We start from the raw sequence: 27,558 nt of genomic DNA, 5'->3' as shown, positions 1-27,558 counted from the left end.
AGGAGAAATTCTGTCATCGTTCTGTAGACAGTGGGATGGCAGGCTGCCCAAAGACGGGTCAGAAAGCATCAGGATCTAGACTGGCTTTGGCTTCGGGGCATTTATTTCATGTCCCTTTTGTACAGGCCCCGGGGCCAGGTGTTGGGGCAGGAGACCAGGCAGGAAGTAGCAATAAATAACACGGACAGACAGAGCTCCTCTCCAGACAAATGAGGGTAACGGTGGTTAGAGAGGAGCCGTAATGAGGGCGTGGGGGTGCTGGCAGGGAGGGGCAGCTGGGAAGGAGGGGGAGGTCAGGTCCCCAGGACCTCACTGTCACCTGCCTCATTCCCCTCCTGCCCCAGTCCCCGCTACTTTTGGGAGGAAGGGAGCCCGCAGCCAGTGGGGGCCAGCGAGGGTCCTGAGGGGGGGTCAGCCACACGGGCTGCCCCCAGCTCCTTCACTTGACCCGGATTTCAGCATACTCAGCTAGCTCCTCCGTCAGCGTGTAGCTGTCCTTGGTGGGCCGTTTCCCCAGGTCCGAGTGAGAATAGCTCAGGTCCAGCTCTGGGGGTTCTCCCCGAAGGCCCAGCAGCCTCCTCTCAGATCCCAGGCGCCTCTCGCTCTAGGAGGGGAAATCACCCATTAGCAGGGTCCTGCTCCCTGCCTTTTCCCCATGCAGAGGCCAGAGTGTTTGCACCCTCAGAGCTCCTGAGTTCCGTACCAAATAAATCCCTGTGTCAACCTCCTTTCTCAAGGACCGCAGGCTCAACAGGCCCCGTGGTCACCGGGTCCCACTCTGGAGCTTCTGCCAGTGTTAATCATTGCTGAGCTTGAAATCTGCCTACAAATTCAGTTTATCCAGGAAGCTTTCTTCTTCTTCTTCTTTTTTTTTTTTTTTTTTTTTTTTTTTTTTTGAGACCCAGGCTGGATTGCAATGGCTCGATCTCGGCTCACTGCAACCTCCACCTCTGGGGTTCAAGCGATTCTTCTGCCTCAGCCTCCCGAGTAGCTGGGATTACAGGCGCCCGCCAACACGCCTGGCTAACTTTTTTTATTTTTAGTAGAGATGGGGTTTCACCATGTTGGCCTGGCTGGTCTCGAACTCCTGACCTCAGGTGATCCAACTGCCTCAGCTTCTCAAAGCGCTGGGAAGCCACCTAGTCAGGACCCCATCTTTCCAAATTCCTGGAAATACCTGGTTTGGTACGTATCTCCCATGTTTGGATCCGGCATGGGTTCCCCCTCAATCTGGGAGGTCCTGCAAGTGACACGTGGGTTCCGCTCATGCTTCCCACCCCCCAGTCACAGGAATTTGGACACACAGGACGGGGGCCACAGACAGAAGGGAGCTGCAACAGGACAGACTAGACAAGGCCAGCACTGCCGGGCAGGCCCAAACTTCACCAGAGACCACCTTGACACCTGACAGGGACACACGGACATGCACGCCAACCCCAGGGCCCAAGGAGGGCCCAGAGGAGGTCACACTGAGGCCCCCGGAACCTACCTCCTGGGGCGCTCAGTGAGAATCCAGGGTAGAGACCTCTTTGGACTATTGGAGAAGGAAATGCAGTCACAGACGCAGGCAGGGAGAGGGAGGGGTTCCTTGGGCCCCACGTCCCATGCCCCCTACACAGCTTCAGCCTGGGCACCGCCTCCCCAACCTCCAGGTCCAACCTAGCCCTGGAATGTCCTTCCTCTCCTCCTCTGAGAGGCCACCCCACTCCCCTGCCCCTTGGCCTCACAGACCCCTCCCAGGCCCTCGGTGATCCTGGTATCCAGGTTCCCAGGCCAGCCTGGTGCTGCAGGGCTCTGGTCCTTACCTCGTACTTCTCTGGTGCCCCAGAGATGCGGAAGTCACTGCTGAACAGGACGGGAGGGTTGTCCCCTGCCGAGAAGCTGGGGCTCTCTGTCACGTTCTTTCTGTAGGGCAGGACTCATCAGACCTCCCTCTGCCCTCCCTTTCTGCACCCCCATGTGTTTTAGGAGTTTGGCTCAGGGGACCTCAGAGTTCTCCCACCCATCTCTAAGATGTGGCAAGCAGCCCTTTCAGAACCAGCCTCTTCTGCCCACACAGCCCATCCTTCCCACCTCTGCGGCCCCCACCCAGCTGGGGATGAGCCACCTGGCCACTGGACTCTGCTGTTTTTCAGGACCCCCGTCTGGATTCTCCAGGTTCCCCCTCATAGGCTCTGGGTCTGTCTGCCCCTCTTGCCACCAGGATGTGGAGCAGAGAGGTGAATTTATTTCTCAGGACGGCTGATGTGTGTGTGCCACAAGGAGGAAACACGGCTGCAGTTCAGTTGGGCCAGGTAGCTGTGGTTTGGGGCTGGAGAGGCTTTTTGTTTGTTAGTTTGTTTGTTTGTTTGTTTTTAGAGACAGGGTCTCTCTTTGTCACCTAGACTGGAGTACAACGGTGAAATCATAGCTCACTACAGCCTCAACCTCCTAGGCTCAAGTGATCTTCCCTCCTCAGCCTCTGGAGTAGCTGGGACCACAGGCACGTGCCACTATGCCTAGCTAATTTTTTCATTTTTTTGTAGATGGGGTCTCCTTATGTTGCCCAGACAGGCCTCTAATTCCTGAGCTCAAGCAATCCTTCCACCTCGGCCTCCCAAGTAGCTGGGACTACAGGTGTGTGCCACCATGCCTGGCTAATCAAAAAAAAATTTTTTTTTAGAGATGTGGTCTTGCTGTGTTGCCCAGGCTAGTGTCAGATTTCTGGCCTCAAGCAATCCTTCTGCCTTGGCCTCCTAAAGTGCGGGATAACAGGTGTGAGCCAATGCACCTGGCCAAGGCATATATTTTTTGCCACAGAGGTGTGTAATCTTTGGGGCTTCTGGCGTCAAGTGGACCTGCTGCTGTGGCTGTAGGGAGTAACTGGGCTTTCCCCACTACACTGGAGTGTGCAGGGGAGAGTTCCTGGAGATAGGGAGGCCGTCAAAATAGAATGTGGGGAAACAGGTCTCAAATGATGTGTGTAAAGGACTCAGCCTGGGCCCTGGTGTGCTCCTGACCAGCAGGGGCTGGAATTAAAAATGTCCAGCTGAACATTCCCAGAGCAGAATCTGCCTTCTCTACACTCATGGTGCTGCCTTCCCCCGCCCACTCCAGGCCTCCATCTCCCACCAGGTCCCCTTTTTGGATCATCCCCAGATCAGCCCCGGCTAGCACTCACTTCCTGCGTGTCTGGGTAATGTAGCAGACGATGGCAATCAGGATGGCAAAGGCGACCACAGCGCCCACAGGCCCGATCTTGGCCCACATCAGTCGATCTGAGGACAGAGAAGACCCAGGCGCCCTTAGGGCTATGGGTGGTGGTGACAACACCTGAGAACTTTGGAGACGTGCTGGGGTGACAGTCAATGTATTCACGCAGCCGGGGCATCCTTGCACTGACTGGCACGGAGGCTCCTGGCGCCAGGGCAATCCCTTTTGTGCTGGAGAGGCCCTGGGGAGGGGCTCATACCGCAAAGGTCCGAGCAAACTCGGGCAAACTCAGGGCGGCTTCTCCTCTCCAACCGGAAAGGGAGAATTTGACCTTTTTCTCAATCTGCATAGCCCATGCTCTGTGGCTGTTGGTCAGCCTTGGGAGCTTGGATCCAAGAGGAGCCCGCTCCCTCCTGTGGCTCCCACCCCAAGTCCATGCCACTCACGGGCTCCCTGGAAGGGCAGCTCCAGGCTCTTGGCGCCATAGAGGTTCCTCGCGGTGCAGATGACGCGGGGCGGGGCCTGGGCCTGCGCCCGCAGCGTGAGGATGCTGGTGAGCACCAGGCCACTGCGCTCCGAGTACACGAACTCCCGCTCGCTGTCGTTCACGGTCACATTGCGCGACGGCAGCTCAAAGGCCACGGATGGCTCCGGGTTGGACTTCACCACGCACAGGCACTGCACCGTGTCTCGGGCTGCCGCACAGTGGGACTCCAGGAGGAGCACAGGAGCGACTGCAGAGGCAAAATCAGGACTGAAGGTGACCAGAAACCAACAAGGCCCGGCCTGGGGGACTCCTTGGCTCAAGGCAAGGCCAGCGTGGCCAAGGATGGTGGGGGCGGTAGCTTCATGTAGGGCCCTCCAATTTCCCCCTCCTTTTTTCTCTGTCCTGACTGAGAGTGCCTTGACCTCACTACGACTTCCCCCCCACCCCCGCCCCCGCCTGTTTTCACTGCAAGCTTCACTAACCCACGCCAGGGACCTTGAACATTCCCAGGCACCCATAAAGGTGTTTAGATTGTTGCTCAAAACACTGAAAGAGGCCGGGCACGGTGGGTCACAGCTGTAATACTAGCACTTTGTGAGGCTGAAAAGTGGATGGATCACCTGAGGTCAGGAGTTCGAGATCCTGGCCAAGATAGTGAAACCCTGTCTCTACTAAAAACACAAAATTAGCCAAGTGTGGTGGTGCACACCTGTAGTCCCAGCTACTTGGGAGGCTGAGGCAGGAGAATCATTTGAGCCTGAGTGGCAGAGGTTGTAGTGAGCTGAGATCTTGCCACTGCACTCCAGCCTGGGTGACAGAATGAGACGCTGTCTCAAAAAAACCCCAAACAACAACAACAAAAATGAAAGAATGAAAGAAACCAGCCGCAGCCCTGGGCCAAATTCCTTAAACCCTCATGTAAACCCATACCCTGACCCTCACAGACATGTCTGGGTAGAACATCCCTTTCTCTCACTGTAGCACCGTGCCAGTTCCCCTCCCAAATGCTTTGGACTGGTGATCACCTGGTGTTTAGTGCCTCTCTCTTTGGAATCCCAAGTGGACTCATTTCGAGATGGTTTGGGGTGCTCTCTTGGGACGATTCTTCAGGTGCCACTTTTGAGGCGACTCTAGCCTCAGGTTTGGCCTGGACGGAGCACTATGTCACAGGGATGGGCTGTTTCTCCTGGGACCTGGCTCTTTCACTCTCTCTAACCTCATTCACCTTGAAATACATAAATCAGATCACGGCACTCTGCTCAAAACCCTCCTTCTGTTGCTCTGCGATTCACCTAAAATACAAATCCTTTATTTTTTATCGTTTTGAGACAGGGTCTGGCCCTGTCGCCCAGGCTGAAGTGCAGTGGCTGTACTATAGCTCATTTGCACTCCTGGCCTCTAGTGATCCTCCCGCCTCAGCCTCCCAAAGTGCTGGGATTACAGGCATGAGCCACCGCACCCAGCCACATTTGACCATTTTTGACATGCAGAAAAATTTCACATAGTTCAATGTAATATATACAGCAAAAAAGTATGAATATTCACCCTAAATGAAATCAGTACAGATTACAAACAGCCTTGTGTTCTTTAGCCAGATTTTGCTGTCAAATCAGGACAAAATTGCAAAAAGCCTTTTGATTTTAAAGCTTTATGTTCAGAACTGCAGAGGACAGTAAATCCATCTTACTCATGACAGTCACTGGAGGGTTTTTGTTTGTTTTTGTAGAGACAGGGTCTTGCTATATTCCCCATGCTGGTCTTGAACTCCTGAGCTCAAGCAATCTTCCTGCCTTGGCCTCCCAAAGTGCTGGGATTATAAGGTGCAAGCCACTGTGCCCAGCCCAAAATACAAAGTCTTTCATCTACAAGGCCCCTCAGGCCCTGCCTGACCACATGCTCTCTCCTTCTCTCCCCCTGGCTTAGTCCTTTCCAGCCACACCGGTTCCTTGCTGTGTCTCAAAATTGTGGAGCTTTCTGCCACTCCAGGATCTGTGTGTTTCTCCCTCAACCTGGAACACTTCCATCAATTGCCTGTGGAACGCCCTCCCTCGCTCCACGTCGGCCTCTACCCACGCAGCATCTCCTTCTCTGACCACCCAGGGAAGCCGCACCTCGCTCCATGCGTCATTCACTCCCTGCCTAACTCAGTTCTCCTCCCCAGCACTCACCCTCCCTGCATCACACACTGATATAAAGGGCCCCCTGTTTCCATCAAGACAGGGGCTTGCTCCATCTCCACTCTGGGCCTCACACGTAGAAGGGATATGGAACTCTCCCAGCCCCCGGCCTCCCCAGACCCTTGGGGCTCACACAGGTTCAGACTATCCCCGCCTTTCTGGCTTCCAGCCTCTGCTCCTTCCTTTCAGTCCCCGCTGCAGATGCCCCCCACTTCCTCCCCTAAAGCCCCCTTGAACCCTGGCCGTCCCTCACCCATGGGATTCCCTTCTGCCACTACCACCAAACACCACCCTCCACCCAAAGTCACTTGGTTGAGCTTTGCTTTGCTGCCACTGGATTACAAAAACAGTACTGGTAGCCTTTTTTTCCATTTTCCAAAATAGGAAATTATTATTATTATTATTACTATGATTTTTTGAGATGGAGTCTCTCTCTGTCACCCAGGCTGGAGTGCAGCGGCGAGATCTCGGCTCATGGCAACGCCTGTCTTCCAGGTTCAAGTGATTGTCCTGCCTCAGCCTCTTGAGTAGCTGGGACTGCACGGGCGTGGTGATGCCCAGCTAATTTTTGTACCAAAATATGAAACTGTATTCCAGCACCGAATGCTGCCTTTTAAACTATGTTCTCTTTCTCAGCCGGAGAGTCTAGCACCCTCCTTGGCTTGCTCTAGATGGAGCACGGGTTCTCAGTGAGTTCTTACCAAAACCCACTTACACACAGGCAAGAGACCCTTGGCTCACCTACCCCACCTATTTTCAATTTCCAGCAAAAAGAATGTGCTGGTAACGGTGGTGAGAGTCACACGGGCACACGGATTCACGGCAGGGATGGGAACCTCTGTGCATACGTCTCTAAGTCTACTAAATAAAAAGTCCTCTTCGGGCAAAGATGCAATATGCTTGCTATAGCGTTAACCAGCTAACACACCATAGAGTACATTAATAACAGCAAACCTGAACGGACAGACCTAAAACTTTTTCAAAGCACTTCCACTCAAGACAGCATCACTGGTGCTCTGGTGACAAAGTGTCTAACCTGGATGTTAGCGGAACACCGATACCCTGCTGGTGCACGTGCTTAGTACCTTTGCAGGCAACCTCTGAAGCTGCGGAAACTGTTATGGGACTCTAGACAAACCTCAAAGACAAAGGTACAAAGAATGAGGAGTTTGCAATGGGATGGATTTGGCTTGAATCCCAGCTCTGCCATCTACTGGCTGGATGAGGCCACTCAGCCTCCTGGACCTACGGGATGGAGTTCTCATCTATGCAAAACCAGGGGGTTACAGTCAGTAACTCACAAGGGGCTATGAGACTCCAAAAATAGGCGCGCAAGTGTGTTGTAAACACTTAACATCCCATCCGGGCGTGGTGGCTCATACCTGTCACTCCAGCACTCTGGGAGGCCAAGGCAGGAGGATCACTTGAGCCCAGGAGTTTGAGACCAGCCTGGGCAACAGAACAAGACCCCATCTCTACAAAAAATTAAAACATTAAGTGGGCATAGTGATGCATGCCTGTAGTCCTAGCTACTCAGGAGGCTGAAGTGTGAGAAACAGTTGAGCCCAGGAGGTTGAGGCTGCAGTGAGCAGTGATCAAACCATTGCATTCCAGCCTGGGCAACAGGGCAAGACCCTGTCTCTAAAAAATAATAGTAATAATAAATACGTTTAAAAAGTAAAATAAAAACACTTAACGTCCCACCCAAGTACTCGTGGGTAGACAGACAGAACCATTCCAGCCGAGGGGTCCCATGAGCAAAACCTCAGCAGCAGAACACACACAAATATTTAACCTGGAGTCCAAAGGAAAAATCAGTGAGAAAGATGATGGCATCCAATATCCACAGAGTACGTAGCACTATGAACACTCAGTAATGTTCTCTTAGTTCTTCTTTTTTTCGGGGGCAGTGGAGGGGTGGGACAGAGTCTTGCTCTGTCATCCAGGCTGGAGTACACTGGCTCCATCTTAACTCACTGCAACCTCCACCCCCCCAGGCTCAAACGATTCTCCTGCCTCAGCCTCCTGAGTAGCTGGGACTACAGGTTTGCGCCATCACGCCTGGCTAATTTTTGTATTTTTAGTAGAGATGGGGTTTTGTCAAGTTGGCCAGGCTGGTCTCAAACTCCTGGCCTCAAGTGATCCAACTGTCTCAGCCTCCCAAAGTGCTGGGATTACAGGCGTGGGCCACCGTGCCCAGCCTAATTCTCATAGTTCTCACAACCATCTTTGTGGTAAGATACTGTTATGAACCCTTGCTAAGGGTTGCAAAACTGAAGTCACTTGCCTGAACTCATGCAGGAGGATGGGGACAGAGCTGGGATTCTGGCCCAGGTCTGTTCAGCCCTATTGGGACTGGATGCCAGTCAAACTTCTGTTTCCTTGTATTAAACTGGGGTGAAGAATGGTATCCTCCTCCCAGTCACATGGTTGTAAGAACAAAATAGGTCAATACGTGCAACGTACTCAAGCTAGTTCCCTAGACATCTCAGGCCCTCGGCAAGTTTGCATGCTTCCTACATGCCCCGTGCCATTCAGGGCTCTGAGGTTGGCAGAAGGCCCTGCTCAAGGGTCACCACCATTGTCAGTGAACATTGGAGCCCTGGTGCCAGGGAACATTGACTGTGTGCAGAGGAGGGAGCCTGAGGGTCACACTCTCCAAGGGCAAGCACTTTGACACAGCACTGGGTGAAGAGTGGGGAGCTGGCAGGTGGGGCAGGGGACAGGGCCACTGCTCCCCTCAACTCCAGCAGGGTGAGGCCTGCACACTCCATATCTGCCTGTGTGTTCGTTTTCAAGAGAAGCCAGATTGAGTCCTGGAGTGCTAAGAGCTGTGAGGGAGGTGAGGCAGCCAGAGGTTTAACAGCTGGGGCAGACAGGAGTCTGGAAGTATCGGGCTCGGACCAATTTTATAGGTGCCTGGCCTCAGGGAATTCCGCCCCTGAGTTTTCTCCTTGGTGAAGGGGAGAATGATAACACACCCCTGTTTCACAGGGTGACCCTAGGACTGAAACTGAGTCAGATAGGCCGGGCGTGGTAGCTCACGCCTGTAATCCCAGCACTTTGGGAGGCCGAGGCGGGTGGATCACTTGAGGCTAGGAGTTGGAGAACAGTCCGGGCAACATGGAGAAACCCCATCTCTACTAAAAATACAAAAATTAGCCAGGCGTGGTGGTGCACACCTGTAATCCCAGCTAGTTGGGAGGCTGAGACAGGAGAATCGCTTGAGCCTGGGAGGCAGAGGTTGCAGTGAGCCAAGACTGTGCCCCTGCACTCCAGCCTGGGTGACACAGTGAGACTCAGTCTCAAAAAAAAACAAAAAAGAAAAAAGAACTGAGCCAGAAAACAGCTGTAGGGGATTCAAGGTCTGGCCCAGGGCAGGCCCCTAACGCACGCTTGCTGCCCGCTGCTCTTACTATAAAGGAGAGATGTGCGCCTCACCGGAAAATGTATGTGAGGTGGTGCTGCATGCTTGCTCAAGTGCTCCCATCAGCTCCTCTCTCTGACTCTTAAACTTAAGAATCACTGGTGTGGGGTGTAACAGGGGACAGGGGACAACCAGAGGGGGAAGCTGGCCCAGGATGGCATGCACAGATAGAGGGAGCAGGGGACCATGCAGCCCTGCACCAGGATCACATCAACCCCGGTAGGGAACAGAACCAGGAGGGAAAGTGCCCGAAGATTATAGGTCAACAGGGAAGGGACGGCTTTGCCACGAGAGGTGGCCCCACAGGACTAACCTATATCTGCCATGTACTGATTGTCGCCATGTACACAACACAGAGCATGTACTGTGTAGCAGACACTGCATTGAATTCTTTGCATGTTGAATATCATCAAACCTTCTGACAAATGTGTGTGGTAGGCGCCATTATGGGCATCGTGAAGACCAGAGAGGTGAAGTTTGGAGAGGAGTGCTAGAAGCCAACAGGAACTTGGGGGGAAGCAGGGGAAGTGGAAACAAGAAGGCAACATTCCAGAGGGAGTTGCTTAAAGAAGGGGAGTCAAAACTGTGACTTGGCTGCTACAACCTGGAGTGATGGCTGTGGCGGTAGGGGTGGTGGGAGATGGTGGCACAGTCCATAGTGAGGAGATGAGAGGCGCTGGCCAGCCGTGCAATGGTGAGTTTCATTTCCAAGACAGCAGCTTTTCATGTGCATCTGTGTCATCTCTCCAGCTATTCTCTACCTGTTCATAAGCGTGGTGTCTTCTCAGCCCTCTCCTCCACCTTTCACAGAGCCGCACAGCCTTTTGTGTATAACAACTACCCCACCAGTGTATTCTGCTGTCATAACATAGGATGAGGTCAGCTTTGGGCAGGAAAGAAGAATAGAACCAGACTGCCTGGATTCAAACCTCAAATTCTGCCATTTCCTGGCTGTGGGGACTTAGGCAAGTGGCATAACCTCTCTGGGTCTCAGTTTCCTTCTCCATAAACAGGGGAACAGTAATAGAACCTCACTCCTGAAGATGTCACGAGGATGAAATGAGTGGGTTGCTGTACAGCGCTTCCAACAGTGCCTGGTACATAGCGACACTCTACACAGGTTAGAGATCGTGGTCATTGTTTTGGTTAATGCAGAGGGGCAGTAGCCACAGGATCCAGAAATTTCACTGGTCAAGAGTCCACCCCAGGCTGGACACGGTGGCTCACGCTTGTAATCCTAGAACTTTGGGAGACTGAGGCGGGCAGATCATCTGGATCATCTGAGGTCAGGGGTTCGAGACAAGGCAGGCCAACATGGCAAAATCCTGTCTCTACTAAAAACACAAAAGTTAGCCAAGTGTGGTGGCTGGTGCCTGCAATTCCAGCTTCTCAGGAGGCTGGGGCAGGAAAATTGCTTGAACCCAGGAGGTAGAGATTGCAGTGAGCGGAGATTGCGCCACTGCACTCCAGCCTGGGTGACAGAGCAAGACTCTGTCTCAAAACAAAAGAAAAAAAAAAAGCCCACCCCTGGATGTGGGAACACAGTATTCTCAGATGGGATTTTGTATTCCTGCTGTGAATTCAGTTTCCCTGCCCTCCCTTCCTTGTCTCTCCAGAGGACAGGCAAAGCCAACACTGATTGGGATGCGTGGGCACCCACAGTAACCCTGGTGTCCCCCACGGAACCATCCGTCCCTGGCATAGGGGAGCGGAAGTTACTCACACTCCACAGACAGGTTGAAGGGGAGCGGAAGGTACTCACACTCCACAGACAGGTTGAAGGGGAGCGGAAGGTACTCACACTCCACAGGTTGAAGGGGAGCGGAAGGTACTCACACTCCACAGACAGGTTGAAGGGGAGCGGAAGGTACTCACACTCCACAGACAGGTTGAAGGCAGTGGCCCTCTGGCCATACTGGTTCTCAGCCACGCACCAGTACTCTCCATCATCCTCGGGCGACACGGCCGGCAGCTCCAGCTGCAGCTCGCTCTCATAGATGACTGTGGCCAGGATCTGCTTCTCCTTGAAGATGGTGAGAATAGGGTCCGGGTTGCTCTGTGTAGAGCACAAGATAGAGACCGTCTCCCCCTCTACGGCCACCACGGTCCCGTTCACCGTCGGCTTCCAGGGTGCATCTGTGGAGTGGCACGGGACTGATGGTCAGAACCCAGTAGGTGTTTCTGCCAGCCACCCCCAGATAGGACCCCAGATCCCACCCCAAACCTAGCACACCAGTTCAGGAAGGCTCAGGTGACCCCAGTCCGGGCTATCTCGTTTCCTAGAACAGCAGCTCTGTAGCCAGAGTGCTTGTCTTCAGATCCCGACTCTACCCCTGCCCAGTTGTGTGTGGGCCCACGTCTTAACCTCTCTGGGCTTCACTTTTCTCATCTGGAAAATGGGCTTTATAATAGTTCCGCCTTCATAGGGGCGGTCATCCAACATTCACTGAGAACCTGCTGAGTGACAGGCATTGCTCCAGCTTGAACAAGGCCCATGAGGAAAAAGCAGATGTAATTAAATAAAATATATACTTTGTAAGATGGGAAGAAGTGTGTAGAGAAAAATAAAGGGGCCGAGCGTATGGAAAATCAGGGTCGTTACAGTTTGGGATAGGATGATGGGGGAAGGCTTCAGCGAGGCTAGGAGGTGGGCAGAGCCAGCCATGGGAATACTGGGGAGAAAAGGGCATGTCAAAAGCACGCAGGAGGCCAGGCATGGAGGTTCATACCTGTAATTCCAGCACTTTGGGAAGCTGAGGTGGGGGGGTCACCTGAGGTCAGGAGATCGAGACCAGCCTGACCAACATGGTGAAATCCCGTCTCTACTAAAAATACAAAAATTAGGCCGAGCTCGCTGGCTCATGCCTGTAATCCCAGCACTTTGGGAGGCCAAGGCAGGCAGATCACGAGGTCAGGAGTTTGAGATTATCCTGGCCAACATGGTGAAACCCTGTCTCTACTAAAAATACAAAAATTAGCGAGGCGTGGTGGTGTGCGCCTGTAATCCTGGCTACTTGGGAAGCTGAGGCAGGAGAATTGCTTGAACCAGGAAGTGAGAGGTTGCAGTGAGCCAAGATTACGCCACTGCACTTCAGCCTGGTGACAGAGCGAGACTCTGTCTCAAAAAAAAAAAAAAAAAAAGGCTTGCAGGAGCTATGGAGCAAATGTTGGCTGGGGCTGTCATTGTTAATATCCCCAGTGCTGGGCACTTTGCCTCAATACACATTTGTGAATGAATGAATGAAAGAATGAATGGTCTCTCCTTGGTTCTCAGCTAAGAATCCTCTTCTGACCGGCTCCCTTCTTGCAGGCCCAATAATATAAATTTGCATACAAGGGGCTGGCTGAGGCCTGAAGTCCCCTCAATCCTCTCATTAGAACTACAATGGAAATCATTTAAAAATACGGATTCCTGGCCAGGCGCAGTGGCTCACGCTTGTAATCCCAGCACTTTCAGAGGCTGAGGCGGGAGGATCACTTGAGCCCAGAAGTTTAAGACCAGGCCAGGGAACATATCCATTCTCTGTCTCTACAAAAAAAATAGAAAAATTGGCTGGGTGTGGTGGCTCCTGCCTGTAGGCCCAGCAGTGCAGCAGGCTGAGGTGGGAGGCTCGCTTGAGCCCAGGAGTTTGAGACCAGCCTGGGCAATGTAGCAAGATCCCAACTTCACAAAACAATTTAAAAATTAGCCTGGCGTTTGGTGGTGCACACCTGTAGGCCCAGTTGCTCGGGAGGCTGGGGTGGGAGGCTTGCTTGAGCCCAGGAGTTTGAGGGCAAGGGGTGCTATGATGGCACCACTGCATTCCAGTCTGGGCAACAGAGCAAGACCTTGTCTCCAAAAAAATTTTATAAAGTAAAATTTTCTGGAGCCAGGCCCACACCAAGTCCCAGAACAGCCAGGAGCTGCCCTCAGGAAGCTGCAGCTAACAGGCTTCACTAGGAGGCAGGCCTGAGTCTTATCCTGGGAAGGAGGGTGAGGCAGAGCAGGTGTTCCCCAGATTCTTGTGCAAAGAATGAAGGTACAGATTGACCTGCAACCCTCCTGTCCACCTTGGCCTCGACTGTGTTTATGGCCGGTCCCCTGCGGGGTCCAGCCCCTGCTCGCCCTGGATGAGGCCTCTTTCCTTTATCTCTCGGCTGCAGGTGGGCGTGTGGACACACAGGGCAAGCCACTCACACATGACACTGAGCCCCACGGTGCGGTTGTCCTGGCCGTAGGCATTCTCGGCCAGGCAGGCGTAGACGCCATCCTCGGCGGGGGTCACCTCCTCCAGCTCCAGGAGCAGGCTCTCGGCCACGGCCTCCCGGAGCACCGTCCCGTCCCGCATCCAGGTCAGCAGCGGCGGCGGATTGCTGTCAGCCCCACAGAGCAGGCTCACGTGGGAGCTCTCGATGGCTTCCACCGAGGAGTTCATCTCCACAATCACCGGGGGGTCTGAGGCCCGCGACACAGCGAGGTTAGTGAGCAGGTGCTGGGGACCCGGCCGGGTGCCCTCTCCCCGCCAGCCCGGCCCAGCTTCCAAAACTGCCCGGCCCCGCCTTCGGCCTTGGCCCCACCCGGGGACTGCCTGGTTCCGCCCCCACCGCACCCCCCAATCCCTGCCTGGCCCTGGCCCTGGCCCCGCCCCCATTACTGCCCGGCCCCGCCTCCGGCCCCATCCCCAGATCCACCCCTTCCCCGGGCCCCGCCCCACCCCGCCCTGCCCGCACCCAGGCTCACACTTGACGTCCAGGCTGGCATAGCCTTCGAACTGCAGGGTGGTGTTGGGGAAGGAGGCCTGGCAGCCCAGCCGGTGGCCGTTGGCCTCCCTCGTGGGCACGAAGTGCAGCAGCGACACCTGCACCCAGGTACCCTCGTCCTCTCGCAGCCGGCCCAGCACAGCGGGCTCCCCTAGCCCCTCGTGGCCCAGCCAGCTCAGCTCAGGGCGCAGCTCTGGGCAGTTGTCCGGCACCATGCAGCTGACCTCCACTTCCGTGCCTGCCACCACCTCTGGGGGCACCACGATGTTGGGGGTGTCTATATGAGGCGGGGAAAGGGAGGGCTGAGGAAGCAGCACTGGGCTACGGTCCCAGTCCCACCCCACCCACCCTCCTCCTTGTCCGCCTCCATTGCTGGCAATGGTATGCCTCAGTGGTACCGCCTCCGCTCCCTGCCTCCGGATTCAGAGTTCCCTTCACCCTTCCTCTTCTTGGTCACCCCAGAGCCCTCCACGGAGCCATCAAAGCGCCATCGTAATGAAAATCACAGTGTCGTGGCCAGAGCACTTGACAGCGTTTAACTTGCCAGTCCCTCCGACGAAGCGAGAGGGTGAGTACAGTAATTTTGCTCATTTTGCAGATGGAGAAACTGAGGCTGCAGCTGCACCAGGTAACACTGGTTACAAACCCTGTAGCTCTGGAGTCAGTGTGGGTTCCCCACACCTCATCACTTCCCAAGCAGCTCTCCTCTCCCATGCCTGCTTGGTTTACCCTCTGCCTGGCACGTGAGTGTGTGTGTGCAGGGGTGTGTGTGTGTGTGGTGTGGGTGTGTGGTGCATGTGTGTAGTGTGATGTGTGTGGTTTGTGTAGTGTGTGGTGTGTTTGTGATGCATGTGTGTAGTGTGTGGTGTGTGGGTAGCATGTGCAGTGTGTGATTTGTGTGTATGGTATGTGTGCAGTGTGTTGTGTGTGTGATGTGTGGTTTGTGTGGTGTGAGTTTAGTGCGTGGTGTATGTGGTGTGTGGTCTGTGTCATGTGTGGTGTGTGTGTGATGTGGGGGTAGTACATGTATGTGTGCAGTGTGTGGGGGTGTTGTGCAATTTGGGTCGTGTGTGGTATGTGGTTTGTGTAGTACGTGGTATGTGTGTGTGGTGTGTGGTGTGTGTGGTGTGAGTGTAGTATGTGGTGTGTATGTGGTGTGTGGTTTGTATCATGTGTGGTGTGTGGTGTGTGGTGCATGTGTGTAGTGTGTGGTGTGTGTTTGTGTGGTGTGAGTTTAGTGCGTGGTGTATGTGGTGTGTGGTTTGGGTAGTGTGTGGTGTGTGTGCAGTGTGTGGTGGGTATAGCGTGTGGTTTGTGTGTGTGGTGTGGTGTGTGTTTGGTGTAGGGGTAGTGTCTGCAGTGTGTGTTGTGGTTTGCATAGTGTATGGTGTGTGTGTGCAGTGTGTGGTGGGTATAGCGTGTGGTTTGTGTGTGTGGTGTGTACATGGTGTCTGGTTTGTGTAGTGTGTGTGGTGTGTGTTTGGTGTGGGATGTGTATTTGGTGTGTGGGTAGTGTGTAGGTAGAGTGTGCGGGGTGTGGTGTGTGGTTTGGGTAGTGTGTGGTGTGTGTGCAGTGTATGGTTTGTGTAGTGCGTGTTGTGCATGTTTGTTGTGTGTGGAGTGTGTGGTTTGTGTTGTGTGTGTGGGTAGTGCATGTATGTGTACAGTGTGTATAGGGTGTAGTGTGTGCATGGTTTGTGTGGTGTATAGTGTGTGGTATGTGGGTAGCATGTTCAGTGTGTGGTGTATGTATGTGCTGTGTGTAATGTGTGTGGCGTGTGGGCAGTGTGTGCAGTGTGTGGTGTGTAGTTTATGTGGTGTGTGGTGTGTGTGTGGTGCGTGGTTAGTATGTGCAGTGTGTGGTGTGTGGTTTGTGTAGTGTGTGGTGTATGTGGTGTCCGTTTGGTGTGGTGTGTGTTGGTAGTATGTGTGTAGCATGTGCAGTGTGTGGTGTGTGGTTTTTGTAGTGTGGTGTTTGTGTGTGTGGTGTGTGTTTGGTGTGGTGTATGTGTGGTGTGTGGGTAGAGTGTGTGTAGTATATGCAGTGTGTGGTGTGTGGTTTGTGTAGTGTGGTGTGTGTGTGTGTTGTGTGTGGGCAGTGTGTAGGGAGCATGAGCAGTGTGTGGTGTGTGGTTTTTGTAGTGTGTGATGTATGTATAGTGTGTGGTGTGTGTGTGGTGTGTGGGTAGTGTGTAGGTAGTGTGCAGTGTGTAGTGTGTGATTTCTGTAGAGTGGTGTGTGTGTGTGTACTGCACCTCCGCAGTCTCTTTCTGCACCAGGGTGAACCCGGCTCTCTCACAGGGACTCAGCACTGAGGGCTCCAAGCAGCAGCGCCGCTCAGAAATGAGGTAAGGGGATCCCCTGAAATCTGATTGCCGTGTCCTGCCATAGCTGTATTCTATTTGGCTTAACAGATTAAAAAAAAAAAAAAATCTGAATCAGCAGCCAAAATTCAAGAATTTGGAGATTACACCAAATAATCCAAAATTCTGGTTGATCTTGAAAACTCAGAACACCTGACAGCCATGGCCCTGCTTTCTGTTGGCCAGAGCTGGAGGCCATGTGCCAGGTGCTGCTCTGGGCACCTGACGGCATTTCACTTATTGCCTTAAGTGCTATTCTTATCCCCATTTTACAGAAGAGAAAACCAAGGCCCAAGGAAGTTAAGTCACTTGCCCAAGGTCACCACGCGGAAGTGGGGACCCAGCAGCCTTGCCCCTACCCACTGGCTCCACTGCCTTTCTCCAGGTGTTTCCAAAAGAGTAGGAGCACCTGTTTCCCTCTGAGGGCAGCAAGACTATTCTGGGGCCCTGCTTTGTTCATGTCTGCCATCTGCATGGTCTGCGTGGGCCTTGAGGTTTGCACCCCCAGCCAAATCAGCACCTCCCAGATCTGCCATCCAGGCCTGCTGGGGAAGGTGTGGGGAGGCCTTCCGGCCACACTCCTTCCTGCCCCGCTGCCGCAACCCCCAGTGCCTGCACAACTGCTGGGGACTCACTGATGATGTCCAGGATGCTGTGCTCTGAGAAGGTGTACTGGTTGTAGCCGCCCAGGTCCCCACGGAAATAGTACTTCCCGCCCAGCTCGGGGCTGACGTTGCTGAGCAGGAGGGTGCAGTTGCGCAGGCCCAGGTCCCCCAGGAGGCGGCTGCGGCCCTGGAAGCTCTCGTGGACGACTTGGGTGCGCGACTTGAAGACCACCGGAGGGTAGTTCTTGGGGTAGGGGCTATTGAAGTACCAGACACCATGCACCACCGCAGGCCGCAGCTCATCCGGGAAGTCAAAGCGGCAGGGGATGGAGACGCAGGTGCCTTCGAAGGCCGAGATGGACGAGGGCATCCAGGCACCCCAGTGACCCCCTCGGGAGGCTGCGGGCAAGCAGGGAGCTGAAGTTCAGGGACACATCCTACCTGATCACTCCCTCCAGCTCCCATCCCTGACCACATGCCAGGGGGTGCAGGGACCCACCTCCAACCTGCTCAGAGGCCAAGGCCCTTGGGTCCCCAGCACCTGTCGGCCATTACCTGAAATCATAATCCAGAAGAGAGGCAGTGCCGTGAGGAATATCATTCTGTACAGCAAGTGAGTGATCGCTGAAACAGAGAGGAGAGGGTTAAAGGCTGGGGGAAGTGAAAGGGGGTGTTCCATGTGGGCTTCAGGAAGAGGCTCATTCACGTTAGCTGCTGCTGCTATTGTTATTTATTTATGCATTTATTTACTTGTTTTTCTGAGACAGAGTCTTGTTGCGTTGCCCAGGCTGGAATGCAGTGGCACAGTCACAGCTCGCTATAGCCTCGAAATCCTAAGCTCATGTCATCCTCCTCTCTCAGCTTCTGGTATGCTCCACCACACCCAGTTAATTTTTCTTCTTTTTTGTGGAAATGGGGCGGGAGGGGGTCTCACTATGTTGCCCAGGCTGGTCTTGAACTCCTGGCCTCCAGCAATATTCCTGCCTTGGCTTCCAAAGGATTAGCAGTGTAAATCACCATGCCTGGTCTGCTGATATTTTTTAACTTTTTACTTTTTGAGATGGGGTCTCAGCTCTGTCGCCCAGGCTGAAATACAATGGTGCAATCATGGCTCACTCCCTGCAGCTTCAATCTCCCAGGCTTAAGCAATCCTCCAGAGTAGCTGGGTCCTCAGGTGCACACCACCATGCCTGGCTAATTTTACTGTAGTTTATTTATTTTGTTATTTATTTATTTATTTTTGGAGATGGGAGTCTTGTCATATTCCACGTTGCTCAGACTGGCCTCGAACTCCTTGGCTCAAGCGATTCTCCTGCCTCAGCCTCCCAAAGTGTAGGGATTACAGGCATGAGCCACCGCACTCGACCTGCTGCTATTACTTATAATTACAAACCCTTCAATGGCATTGGCCATGAGCCAGCCCTCATTGCTTATTCTGCTGTCTTAACTCATTTGATCTCTTTGAGGAAGGTGCATTATCCTCATTTTATAGCTGAGGTCCAGAGAGGTTAAGTGACTCGCCCAAGGCCACACAGTCGGTCTGCAGTCTTAGCCGCATGTCCTGTCTCTGTGCAGTGATGATGTGCTGATCATTATCTTTGTCATCATGATGGCCCTGGAGAGCTCCAGAAAGTAAGAACCAGAGAGCCAAGGCAGGGCCAGCATTGCAAAGCTCAAGCAAGGGAAGAGAATTGGTACCCTGCCCCTCACCTGAGTCTCCCTGAGTTGGGAACGTCTTCTGGGTCCACCTGAAGCTGCCAGACAACCTGCAACAAGAGTCACTCAGGTGCAAGGGGGCAGGATCAGGGGCCCCAACCCGCCCCCGCTTCAGTATCTCCTGCATGGGTTGTGACCTGTTGTCAGGCTGCCCATGTGGCCTCCCATCGTGCCTGGGACCCTCCCACACAGCCTCGAAGCCACTCTCTGGCAACAACTCCCCACAAGCTGGGGTGTGGGAGAACTGTGGGGAGGGAAGGGGGGAACGACCGCATCGGGGTACGGGGGTGAGGCAGAGGGGTGTGGCGAGTGGAGTGAGGGAGCAGATGTCCCACGGCCAGGGCCTGGGGGTGGCGGGCAGGGACCCAGCGCCATCAATGACTGGGTTTCACAACATCAGCATTCCCGACATGCCGCATGAATTCCTGCCGCCCTCTCCCACCCCACAGACGGTCCCTGGTGTCTGCACCCTCACCAGAAGCTGGTCCCCGGTACAAAAGAGTCCTGTTCCCTCGGGGAGAGGATGCTTTAGCCTGCGGGGGGCTTTCAGGGTGGGTGGGGAGTGAGAAAGGGGTCAGGCACTCCTGACTGGGCTTTGCGTGGGGCCAGGAAGGCCCAGGGTGGGGGCTAGCGAGCCCCTGGCACCCTGCTGCTCCGTGGGTTGCCTTGGGGTTGGAGCCAGGGTTTCCAAGTGATTGCTTTTCCCAGCCTTCACCACCCTCTTCCCACGGACAGAGACGCATGCACACACATATCCAATTGCTGGGATGAAATGTGACAGATGTAGCCCCAGTCAGAAGGGGCAGGCACACACAGCAGAGACTCATGCGGACACCCAGACAGGACCCTGAACACAGACAGGCACGGGGACTCCTGTGCCCACAGAGATGGGCTGGCACTCACACAGTTCCTGAGGCATGCATGCAATGCCCCTGCTGCTGTCCACACACACCTGGACAGACATAGACCTGGCATTCGGTGTACGCGCACACACACACACACACACACACAGCCCTGCATGCATGGCAGGCTGACAAAGATGCAAGGAACTGCACACACACACTGAGGATGGCTATACACGGGTCCAGCCAGACACGTGCCAGTGGACACCTGGCCGACGCTGCCCTTGCACCTGTGACAGGAAGGTACAGGTGAGAGACGCAGATGAGGATGAGCACGTGCCCGGGCAGACATGAAACTATCAGGTAAATCATGTACTCTTAACAGCGGGGGAAAGCCAGTTCTCGGGATGGGGGCCAAATCAACCTCAGTTATTACAATGTGTGTGGTCACAGTCCATAAACATATGTACAGCAGATCTGTTGGGTTAAAATGTCAAGGGAAGGATGGGATGAGGACAAATGCATCTAGAAAGTTTCCTTGGTTGGGGCCGGGCGCAGTGGCTCACGCCTGTAATCCCAGCACTTTGGAAGGCCAAGTTGGGAGAATCTCTTGTGCCCAGAAGTTTAAAACCAGCCTGGGCAATATAGTGAGAGTACCGTCTCTTAAAAACATAGTAATAAAAAATAAAGTTTCCTTAGTCGGGATTAATGAATAAAAGTTGACTGAGGCTCACAGAGGAAGGTGCATGGGCAGCCGTGTGTGTGTGCACGTGCACACACACACACACGCACACACACACCTGTTGGGTGCCCAGGTGCTAGAATGCGGTCACGCACAGCCCATTACCCCATCCACCTCCCAGATTGCAGACTGCAGGTGTCTGATCACCTGGATATCCTTCCATTCTTCAGCCAGACCCAGACCTCCTCCACCCCATCTGCCCCGCACTCGGGAACCCCAAGGAAACCTCTCCTGCAAAACCTTCACCCGCAAGGGGTGCTGAGGGGGGCCCTTTGTTCTTTCTCTCTGCGGTTTCTTCCCAGAGCCCCATCGCTGCCCCAGTGATGGTCCCAGCCCATCCCCAGAGCAGCTCCAAGCCACACCCTCCTGCATCCTAAATCAGTGGTGGTGCACAGCGACGCTTCCTCACCCAGAGCACCTGACTCTGCTCACGTCTGGGTGCCACTGCCCCGGCGCCCTGCTCACCATGCCCTGGCCTCCCTGCCATCGTACTCACTTGGACACAGTTGCTTCTGCACCTCTGCTCAGCCGGCCCAGCTCACAGTCCCCTGCCTCCCAGGGTCTAGGCCCCCTACTTGCCAGCCCCTCCCCTCCCCCTGGGTGCCAGGGGCCGCCTGCCTCCAGGGCCCAGCTCCTCCCTACCCCCGGGGGAGGGGGGCACAAAAGGGCCCTTGTCACCACGGGGCTCGGACTGGGCAGCCTGACGCCTGGGTTCTCCTAGCTCCTTCCTGGAGGGGTTGGGGGTGGCTGCCTTGCTCTCTCCCCATCCTCCATCCCTAAACACCCTGATTCTGGGTCCTGGGGACGGGGAGCAGTCTAATCTCTTTGGAATTCCCAGGCTGAGGGACAGAGGCATTGTCCTCAGGGAATCTCAGTGGCAACATTAGGTGGGCAGCAGAAGGAGACAGGTCCTTTCCACCCTCAACGTCAATGTCACCTCCTCTTGCCATCTGAAATGACCTTCCGTGTTCACCAACTCCTTTCATGAGAACATGACCTCCACCAGGCCAGAAGCTTTGTCTTGGATATTCTCAATCTATCCCCGCTCATAGACAAGTTCCTGGCAGGCAGTTGAGCTTAATAAACAGCATGGGTGGTTGAATGTGTTCCCCAGAGCCCCGGGGTATCTTCAGACTCAGGGCCTGGGCACCTGCTGCTCATTCTTCCTGGAAAGCAGTCCCCACTCCATAGCACTCCCCACTCTGGCACTGGCTGCCGTTCACCCGTCCTGTAGGCTCAGCAGCCTGGGTGCCGCTTCCCCGGGAAGCTTTCCCATCTTCCCCCATTAGCCAGGCCCCTCCATTGCAATGCTGTCCTTTCCTTCTGTAGCCCTGGCAGGCTGGCCCGTGTGCACCCTAGGTCTGCCCGCCTCTGCCTCCCACTAACCCAGGAGCTCTCAGAGGCAGGGGCTCACCAGAAACCTATCTGCCACTCTGTCTATCATGTGTACTCTTCTGTCCCCTGGAGCAGTGTGCTTGGTGCACAGAGGGCTGTGCTGACCGAGTTGGGCGAGGATCTTCTGAGTGCAGATTCCACCCCTTGGTCACGACTTTGCAAGGTGGGTGGGGGCTTGGGACAGCTGGAGGTGGCGTGACAAAGTGCAGCAGTGATTTCACCATGAGCTGTTCAGCTGCACTGGGACATCTCCTCTCCTCCTTCAAGCCAGAGCGGTGGGGAGGGGGTGTCCTCACTCTCAAGGGAGAACCCAGGGGATGAGGGGCAGGGAAATCCCTCAGACCAGGGAGAGAAGTGTTGTGGGGATATGGGGGAGTTGGAGGGGGAGGGGGAGTCCCACCCCCACCCCAGGCTTCATGATGTCAGACTCTGCCCGTGCCTTTCCCAGTCCCGGACAAAGGCCCATTGAGAGTCGGGTGGGGCTTGAACGCCTGGGTCCTGGAGAAGAGAGGGGCCTGGTGCCTGGGCTTTGGTGATGGTCAGGGTGACAAGGAGATCCTAGAGGTATTTGCATGTCTCAGCCTTCAGCATCAACACCCACCTCGTTGGAGCTGGAGTTGTGTGCGGGTATAGTGTGGGGCTCCATCTCCTCCCTGGGTGTGAACTGAAGGCTATTGCTGGGGAGAGGACAGTGTCCCACAGGAGCACTCACAATAGTCGCTGACATCTGCAACTCGGGTATCCAGGAGCCCCGTGGGAGCAAGGCGGCTGGAGCCCGTGAGAGGAAGGGGCTGGGTGAGAGGACCTGTGACTGGCGGGCACGTACACTGTGTAAGGGAACAACCAACCTGCAGATCCAGTGGCTGGGGCTGCCGCATCAGCTGATCTCTTACGAGAAAGCAGGTGTGTCAGTTTTCTAGGACTGTTACAACAAAGTTTCACAAACTGGGTGGCTTAAAAACCAGAATTGAGGCCAGGCACGGTGGCTTACACCTGTAATCACAATGCTTTGGGAGGCCGAGGTGGGTGGATCACGAGGTCAGGAGATCGAGACCATCTTGGCTAACACGGTGAAATCCTGTCTACTGAAAACACAAAAAAATTAGCCGGGCGAGGTGGCGGGCTCCTGTAGTTCCAGCTACTCAGGAGGCTGAGGCAGGAGAATGGCGTGAACCCGGGAGGCGGAGCTTGCAGTAAGCGGAGACTCCTCCACTGCACTCCAGGCTGGGCAACAGAGCAAGACTCCAACTCAATAAATAAATAAATAAATAAAATTTTTAAAAAACCACCAGAATTGAGCTTGAATTCCAAGATCAACAAGATCAAGGTGCTGGCAGCGTTGGTTCCTTCTGAGGGTTGTGAGGATCTGTTCTGGGCCTCTCTTTGTATGGCATCTTCATCTTCACATGCTCTTCCCCCTGTATTCACCCCCGCCCAGATTTGCCATTTATTTATTTATTTATTTTTGAGACATAGTCTTGCTTTGTCATTGAGGCTGGAGTGCAGTGGTGCAATCATAGTTCACTGCCACCTCGACCCTCCAGATTCAAGCGATTCTCCTGCTTCAGCCTCTCAACAGTAACTGGGACATGGTCTCCATCTGCCTTGGCCTCCCAAAGTGCTGGGATTACAGGCGTGAGCCCCCGCACCCTGTCAGATTTCCCGTTTTTATAAGGAAACCAGTTCTATTGGATCAGGATTCGCCCATCTCGTTTTAACTTGATTACCTCTGTGAAGACCCTGCCTCCAACTAAGGTCACATTCTGAGCTACTAGGGGTTAGGACCTCAATGTGACTTTGGAATTCCTAGCAACAGGAATTCAGAAGGAAGCTCTTGGCCGTGGGGAGCTCTCACTTAAAGCTTAAAGCTCTCGTAGATGGGCGCTGAGGCTTGATCCATCCAAGGGTCCTTGCTGTCCTCAGACAATGCTGTCAGCTTCACAACCAGCCCTCCGCAGGACTGCGGCTTGCTCAAAATGCAAGTTCAAGGGCCCCACCTTGCACCTGTGGAATCAGAAATTCTGGAGGCCCAGTTATCTGCATTTTGTTTGTTTATTTGCTTTACAGACAGAGTGTCACTGTGTCAACCAGGCTGGAGTGCAGTGGTGCCATCATAGGTCACTGCAGCCTTGAATTCCTGGCCTCAAGTAATCCTCCCATCTCAACCTCGTAAACTACTGGGATTATAGGTGAGTTCCACCATATCCAGCCTCATCTGCATTTTATTTTTATTTATTTATTTATTTGATTTTTTTGAGACAGAGTCTCATTCTGTCACACAAGCTAGAGTGTAGTGGCAAGGTCTTGGCTCACCACAGCCTCTGCCTCCCAGGTTCAAGCAGTTCTCATGCCTCAGTCTCCCGAGTAGCTGGGACTACACGTGCGTACCACCACCACCACATCCAGCTAATTTTTATATTTTTAGTAGAGACGGGCTTTCACCGTGTTGGCCAGGCTGGTCTCGAACTCCTGGCCTCAAGTGATCCTCCAGCCTCAGCTTCCTAAAGTGCTGGGATTACAGGCGTGAGCCACTGCACTTGGCCCCATCTGCATTTTTACAGGCCCTCCAAGAGATTTTGAGCATGCTGAAGTTTGAGTATCTCTGCTTTATATGTTCTCCCGTCTCTCTAGGACCACCCCAGAGAACTGCTTGCTCAGGAGAGAAGAGCACCCTGTGTCATTAAGTGTAATTCCTGATTTCAGGTTTTCCACCTACCAGGAGGGAAGCCTCCACCATCCCCTGTCAATATCAATCCTTTACATTGAGGAAGAATTGGACAGTTTCCAAAGCAATTTCACACTCATCCCCTTTGTTGAGCAACTCTAGAGCCAGATAAGCTAAGTCCTGTACAGACGCTTCTGTTTTTTTTGTTTTTGTTTTGTTTTGTTGTTGTTTTTTTTTTGAGATGGAGTCTCGTTCTGTCACCCAGGCTGGAGTGCAGTGGCATGATCTTGGCTCACTGCAACCTCTGCCTCCCAGGTTCAAGTGATTCTCCTGCCTCAGCCTCCTGAGTAGCTGAGATTATTTTTAGGTGTGCGCCAACACGCCCGGCTAATTATTGTATTTTCAGTAGAGATGGGGTTTCACCATGTTGGCTAGGCTGGTCTCAAACTCCTGACCTCAGGTGATCCACCTGCCTCAGCCTCCCAAAGTGCTGGGATTACAGGCGTGAGCCACCGTGCCCAGTGCTTCTGTTCTTTTAAAGGTAAGGAAAGGCCAGGCATTGTGGATCACACCTGTAGTCCCAGCATTTTGGGAGGCTGAAGTGGGAGGATCATTTGAGGCCATGAGTTTGAGACCCACCTGGGCAACACAGCCAGATCCACATCTCTACACAAAATACAAAACTTTAGCGGGGTGTGGTGATAGGTACCTGTGGTCTCAGCTACTCAGGATGCAGAGGTGGGAGGATTGCTTTAGCCCAGGAGGTCAAGGCTGCAGTGAGCCATGATCACACCACTACACTTCAACCTGGGCTATGGAGCAAGACCCAGACTAAAAAAATAAAATAAAAAACACGGATGAGGAGGTGGAGCTCCGGATACGAAGAAGATGCATGCAAGATGTTATAGGTAACAAGAAGCCAAGCTCACCACAATTCCCCTCTCCCTACCCCTTCAGTCTTCATTCAGGAAACCTCCCCTCCCAGACAACAAGCCTCCGTGGATTCCAAAGCGAAGGCAGACGTTGGTGGTGCACCAGGACTGATCTGGCTCCCAGCTGGGCTTAGTTTGGCTCACAGAATGTTAATGTAAAAAGACAAATTCCTTTGCTCAGTTGCCAATACTGTAAAAGCAAGAAATCACAAATAAAAATAGAAATTCGCACCTTCTCTTGACGAAATTAGAAGCTCTAGCCAGATTTACCTGCCTTGAGCTGGGTGGCCATGTCTTGGAGCCCTCTCCCGCCAAGCCTGGGCCTTCCCGCTCTCTGCCCACACCCAACATTGAGGCTGAATGACCAATGCCCTTTACCACCAAGTGAGAGCTGTTGCTTCCTAGGAGCTAAGAAGACAGTGAAATACAGTTCCTATCTCTCTGTTTCTATCAAATGTGGGCGGGCTGGACACGGTGGCTCACGCCTGTAATCACAACACTTTGAGCGGCCGAAGCGGGTAGATCACTTGAGGTTAGGCATTTAAGACCAGCTTGGCCAACATGGTGAAACCCTGTCTCTACTCAAAATATGAAAATTAGCCAGGCAAGGTGGCGGGCGCCTGACGTCCCAGTTATTCAGGAGGCTGAGGCAGGAGAACTGCTTGAAACTGGGAGGTGGAGGTTGCAGTGAGCTGAGATTGCACCACTGCACTCCAGCCTGGGTGACAGAGTGAGACCCTGTCTCGAAAATAAATAAATAAATAAATAAATAAATAAATAATAGAAATATTTTCCCAGTTTCAGTTTCTAATACATCAGGCAACTAGAGATATAGCCCACTTCACCAAGAGCTTTTTGGAGTCCTCAATAATTTCTCAGAATGTAAAGGGGTCCTAAGACCGAAAGGTGTGAGGGCCAGGGCCTTCAGAGGCCATCCAGGTGTAGTGAATGAGCGAGGTACAGGGGATTGTTACATAAGAGCATCTTAAGTTGTATTCTCTCAGGAAGGGCGCACTTTGCACGTGAAACATATAGGAATATGGTTCACCTCCACAAGACACTGAGTTCCTGCCCATTCTTTTTTTTCTTTCTTTCTTTTTTTTTTTTTGAGACAAGGTCTCACTCCGTCACCCAGGCTGGAGTGCAGCAGTGCTATCTTGGCTCACTGTAACCTCCACCTCCAGGGTTCAAGTGATTCTCCTGCCTCAGCCTCCTGACTAGCTGGGATTACAGGCACATGCCACCATGCCTGGCTAATTTTTGTAGAGATGGTGTTTCACCATGTTGGCCAGGCTGGTCTTGAACTCCTGACCTCAAGTGATCCACCTGCCTCAGCCATGAATCACCGTCCCTGTCTCCTCCCATTCTTAAAAGCTGTATCACTCTCATTTTGGTTGCCCCACTTTTTTCTTTTTTGACACCGGGTCTTCTTCTGGAACTCCCAGTCTTTAACAATCCTCCCATCTCAGCCTCCTGAGTAGCTGGGACCATGTAACTGCATTGGGCTAGAAACTGGGACATTTAAAAGCATGAGATACACCAGCACACAATCCATTAGCCATCTGGTGATGATGCCATCAGGTGTCACGGAGCCTCCTGGAAACTCCATTGTATACTCATGAGAGAACCACGGTGAAAAAGGCAAATAAACATCGTTGTAGGCCGGGCATGGTGGCTCACGCTTGTAGTCTCAGCACTTTGGGAGACTGAGATGGGTGGATCACTTGAGGTCAGGAGTTCAAGACCAGCCTGGACAATATGGCAAAACCCCATCTCTACTAAAAATACAAAAATTAGCCAGGCGCGGTGGCTCACGCCTGTAATCCCAGCACTTCGGGAGGCCGAAGCGGGTGGATCACAAGGTCAGGAAATCGAGACCATGGTGAAACCCCGTCTCTACTAAAAATACAAAAAATTAGCCGGGCGCGGTGGCGGGCGCCTGTAGTCCCAGCTACTCAGGAGGCTGAGGCAGGAGAATGGCGTGAACCCGGGAGGCGGAGCTTGCAGTGAGCTGAGATTGCGCCACTGCACTCCAACCTGGGCGACAGAGGGAGACTCAGTCTCAAAAAAAAAAAAAAAAAAAATACAAAAATTAGCCGGGCTTGGTGGCGCGTGCCTGTAGTCCCAGCTATTCAGGAGGCTGAGGCAGGGGAATCGCTTGAACCTGGGAGGTGGAGGTTGCAGTGAGCCAAGATCATGCCACTGCACTCCAGCCTGGGTGACAGAGAGAGACTCTGCCTCCAAAAAAAAAAAAAAATGTCTTAGTAGTTTCCAC

General features: G+C 53.5%; 1 protein-coding gene and 1 long non-coding RNA gene across 5 annotated transcripts; one reads left to right on the top strand and one right to left on the bottom strand.

Annotated features, from left to right (window-relative positions):
- Window positions 1-85: 85 nt before the first annotated feature.
- Window positions 86-20,946, bottom strand: MAG (myelin associated glycoprotein). 4 transcript variants are annotated; one of them, XM_033225726.1, is made up of 12 exons: window positions 20,788-20,946; window positions 18,702-18,757; window positions 17,547-17,615; window positions 17,022-17,390; window positions 14,004-14,300; window positions 13,461-13,718; window positions 11,159-11,419; window positions 3,639-3,926; window positions 3,161-3,257; window positions 1,806-1,905; window positions 1,490-1,534; window positions 86-604 (listed from the first exon to the last, which is right to left on the bottom strand). In XM_033225726.1, exons 3-11 carry the CDS (start codon window positions 17,590-17,592, stop codon window positions 1,502-1,504), a joined length of 1,749 nt encoding a protein of 582 aa, XP_033081617.1. In that variant the 5' UTR covers window positions 17,593-17,615; window positions 18,702-18,757; window positions 20,788-20,946; the 3' UTR covers window positions 86-604; window positions 1,490-1,501. The 4 variants fall into 4 exon arrangements, with proteins under 4 accessions (XP_033081617.1, XP_033081615.1, XP_033081616.1 ...); XM_033225727.1 differs by lacking the exon at window positions 86-604 and adding an exon at window positions 1,019-1,240; XM_033225724.1 differs by lacking the exon at window positions 1,490-1,534.
- LOC117092344 lies at window positions 16,206-18,913 on the top strand. Its single transcript, XR_004440753.1, has 4 exons — window positions 16,206-16,371; window positions 16,662-17,604; window positions 17,759-17,858; window positions 18,567-18,913. It is a non-coding gene; the product is annotated as an uncharacterized LOC117092344 (long non-coding RNA).
- Window positions 20,947-27,558: the final 6,612 nt, after the last annotated feature.

The sequence above is a fragment of the Trachypithecus francoisi genome, unplaced genomic scaffold (genome assembly GCF_009764315.1).
Source record: "Trachypithecus francoisi isolate TF-2019V2 unplaced genomic scaffold, Tfra_2.0 Lachesis_group12, whole genome shotgun sequence".
NCBI classification, from domain to species: Eukaryota; Metazoa; Chordata; class Mammalia; order Primates; family Cercopithecidae; genus Trachypithecus; species Trachypithecus francoisi.
This window is presented reverse-complemented; position numbering and strand designations above follow the sequence as displayed.

What these genes read in the sequence shown, in the direction of transcription:
- MAG (XM_033225724.1), bottom strand. Translation starts at nt 17,592, where the DNA reads ATGATATTCCTCACGGCACTGCCTCTCTTCTGGATTATGATTTCAG. An exon ending in CAGCATCCTGGACATCATCA is followed by an intron (nt 14,301 to 17,021) that starts GTGAGTCCCCAG and finishes CGCCTCATATAG; the next exon opens with ACACCCCCAACATCGTGGTG. An exon ending in GGGCACCAGAGAAGTACGAG is followed by an intron (nt 605 to 1,805) that starts GTAAGGACCAGA and finishes TTCCCCTCCTAG; the next exon opens with AGCGAGAGGCGCCTGGGATC.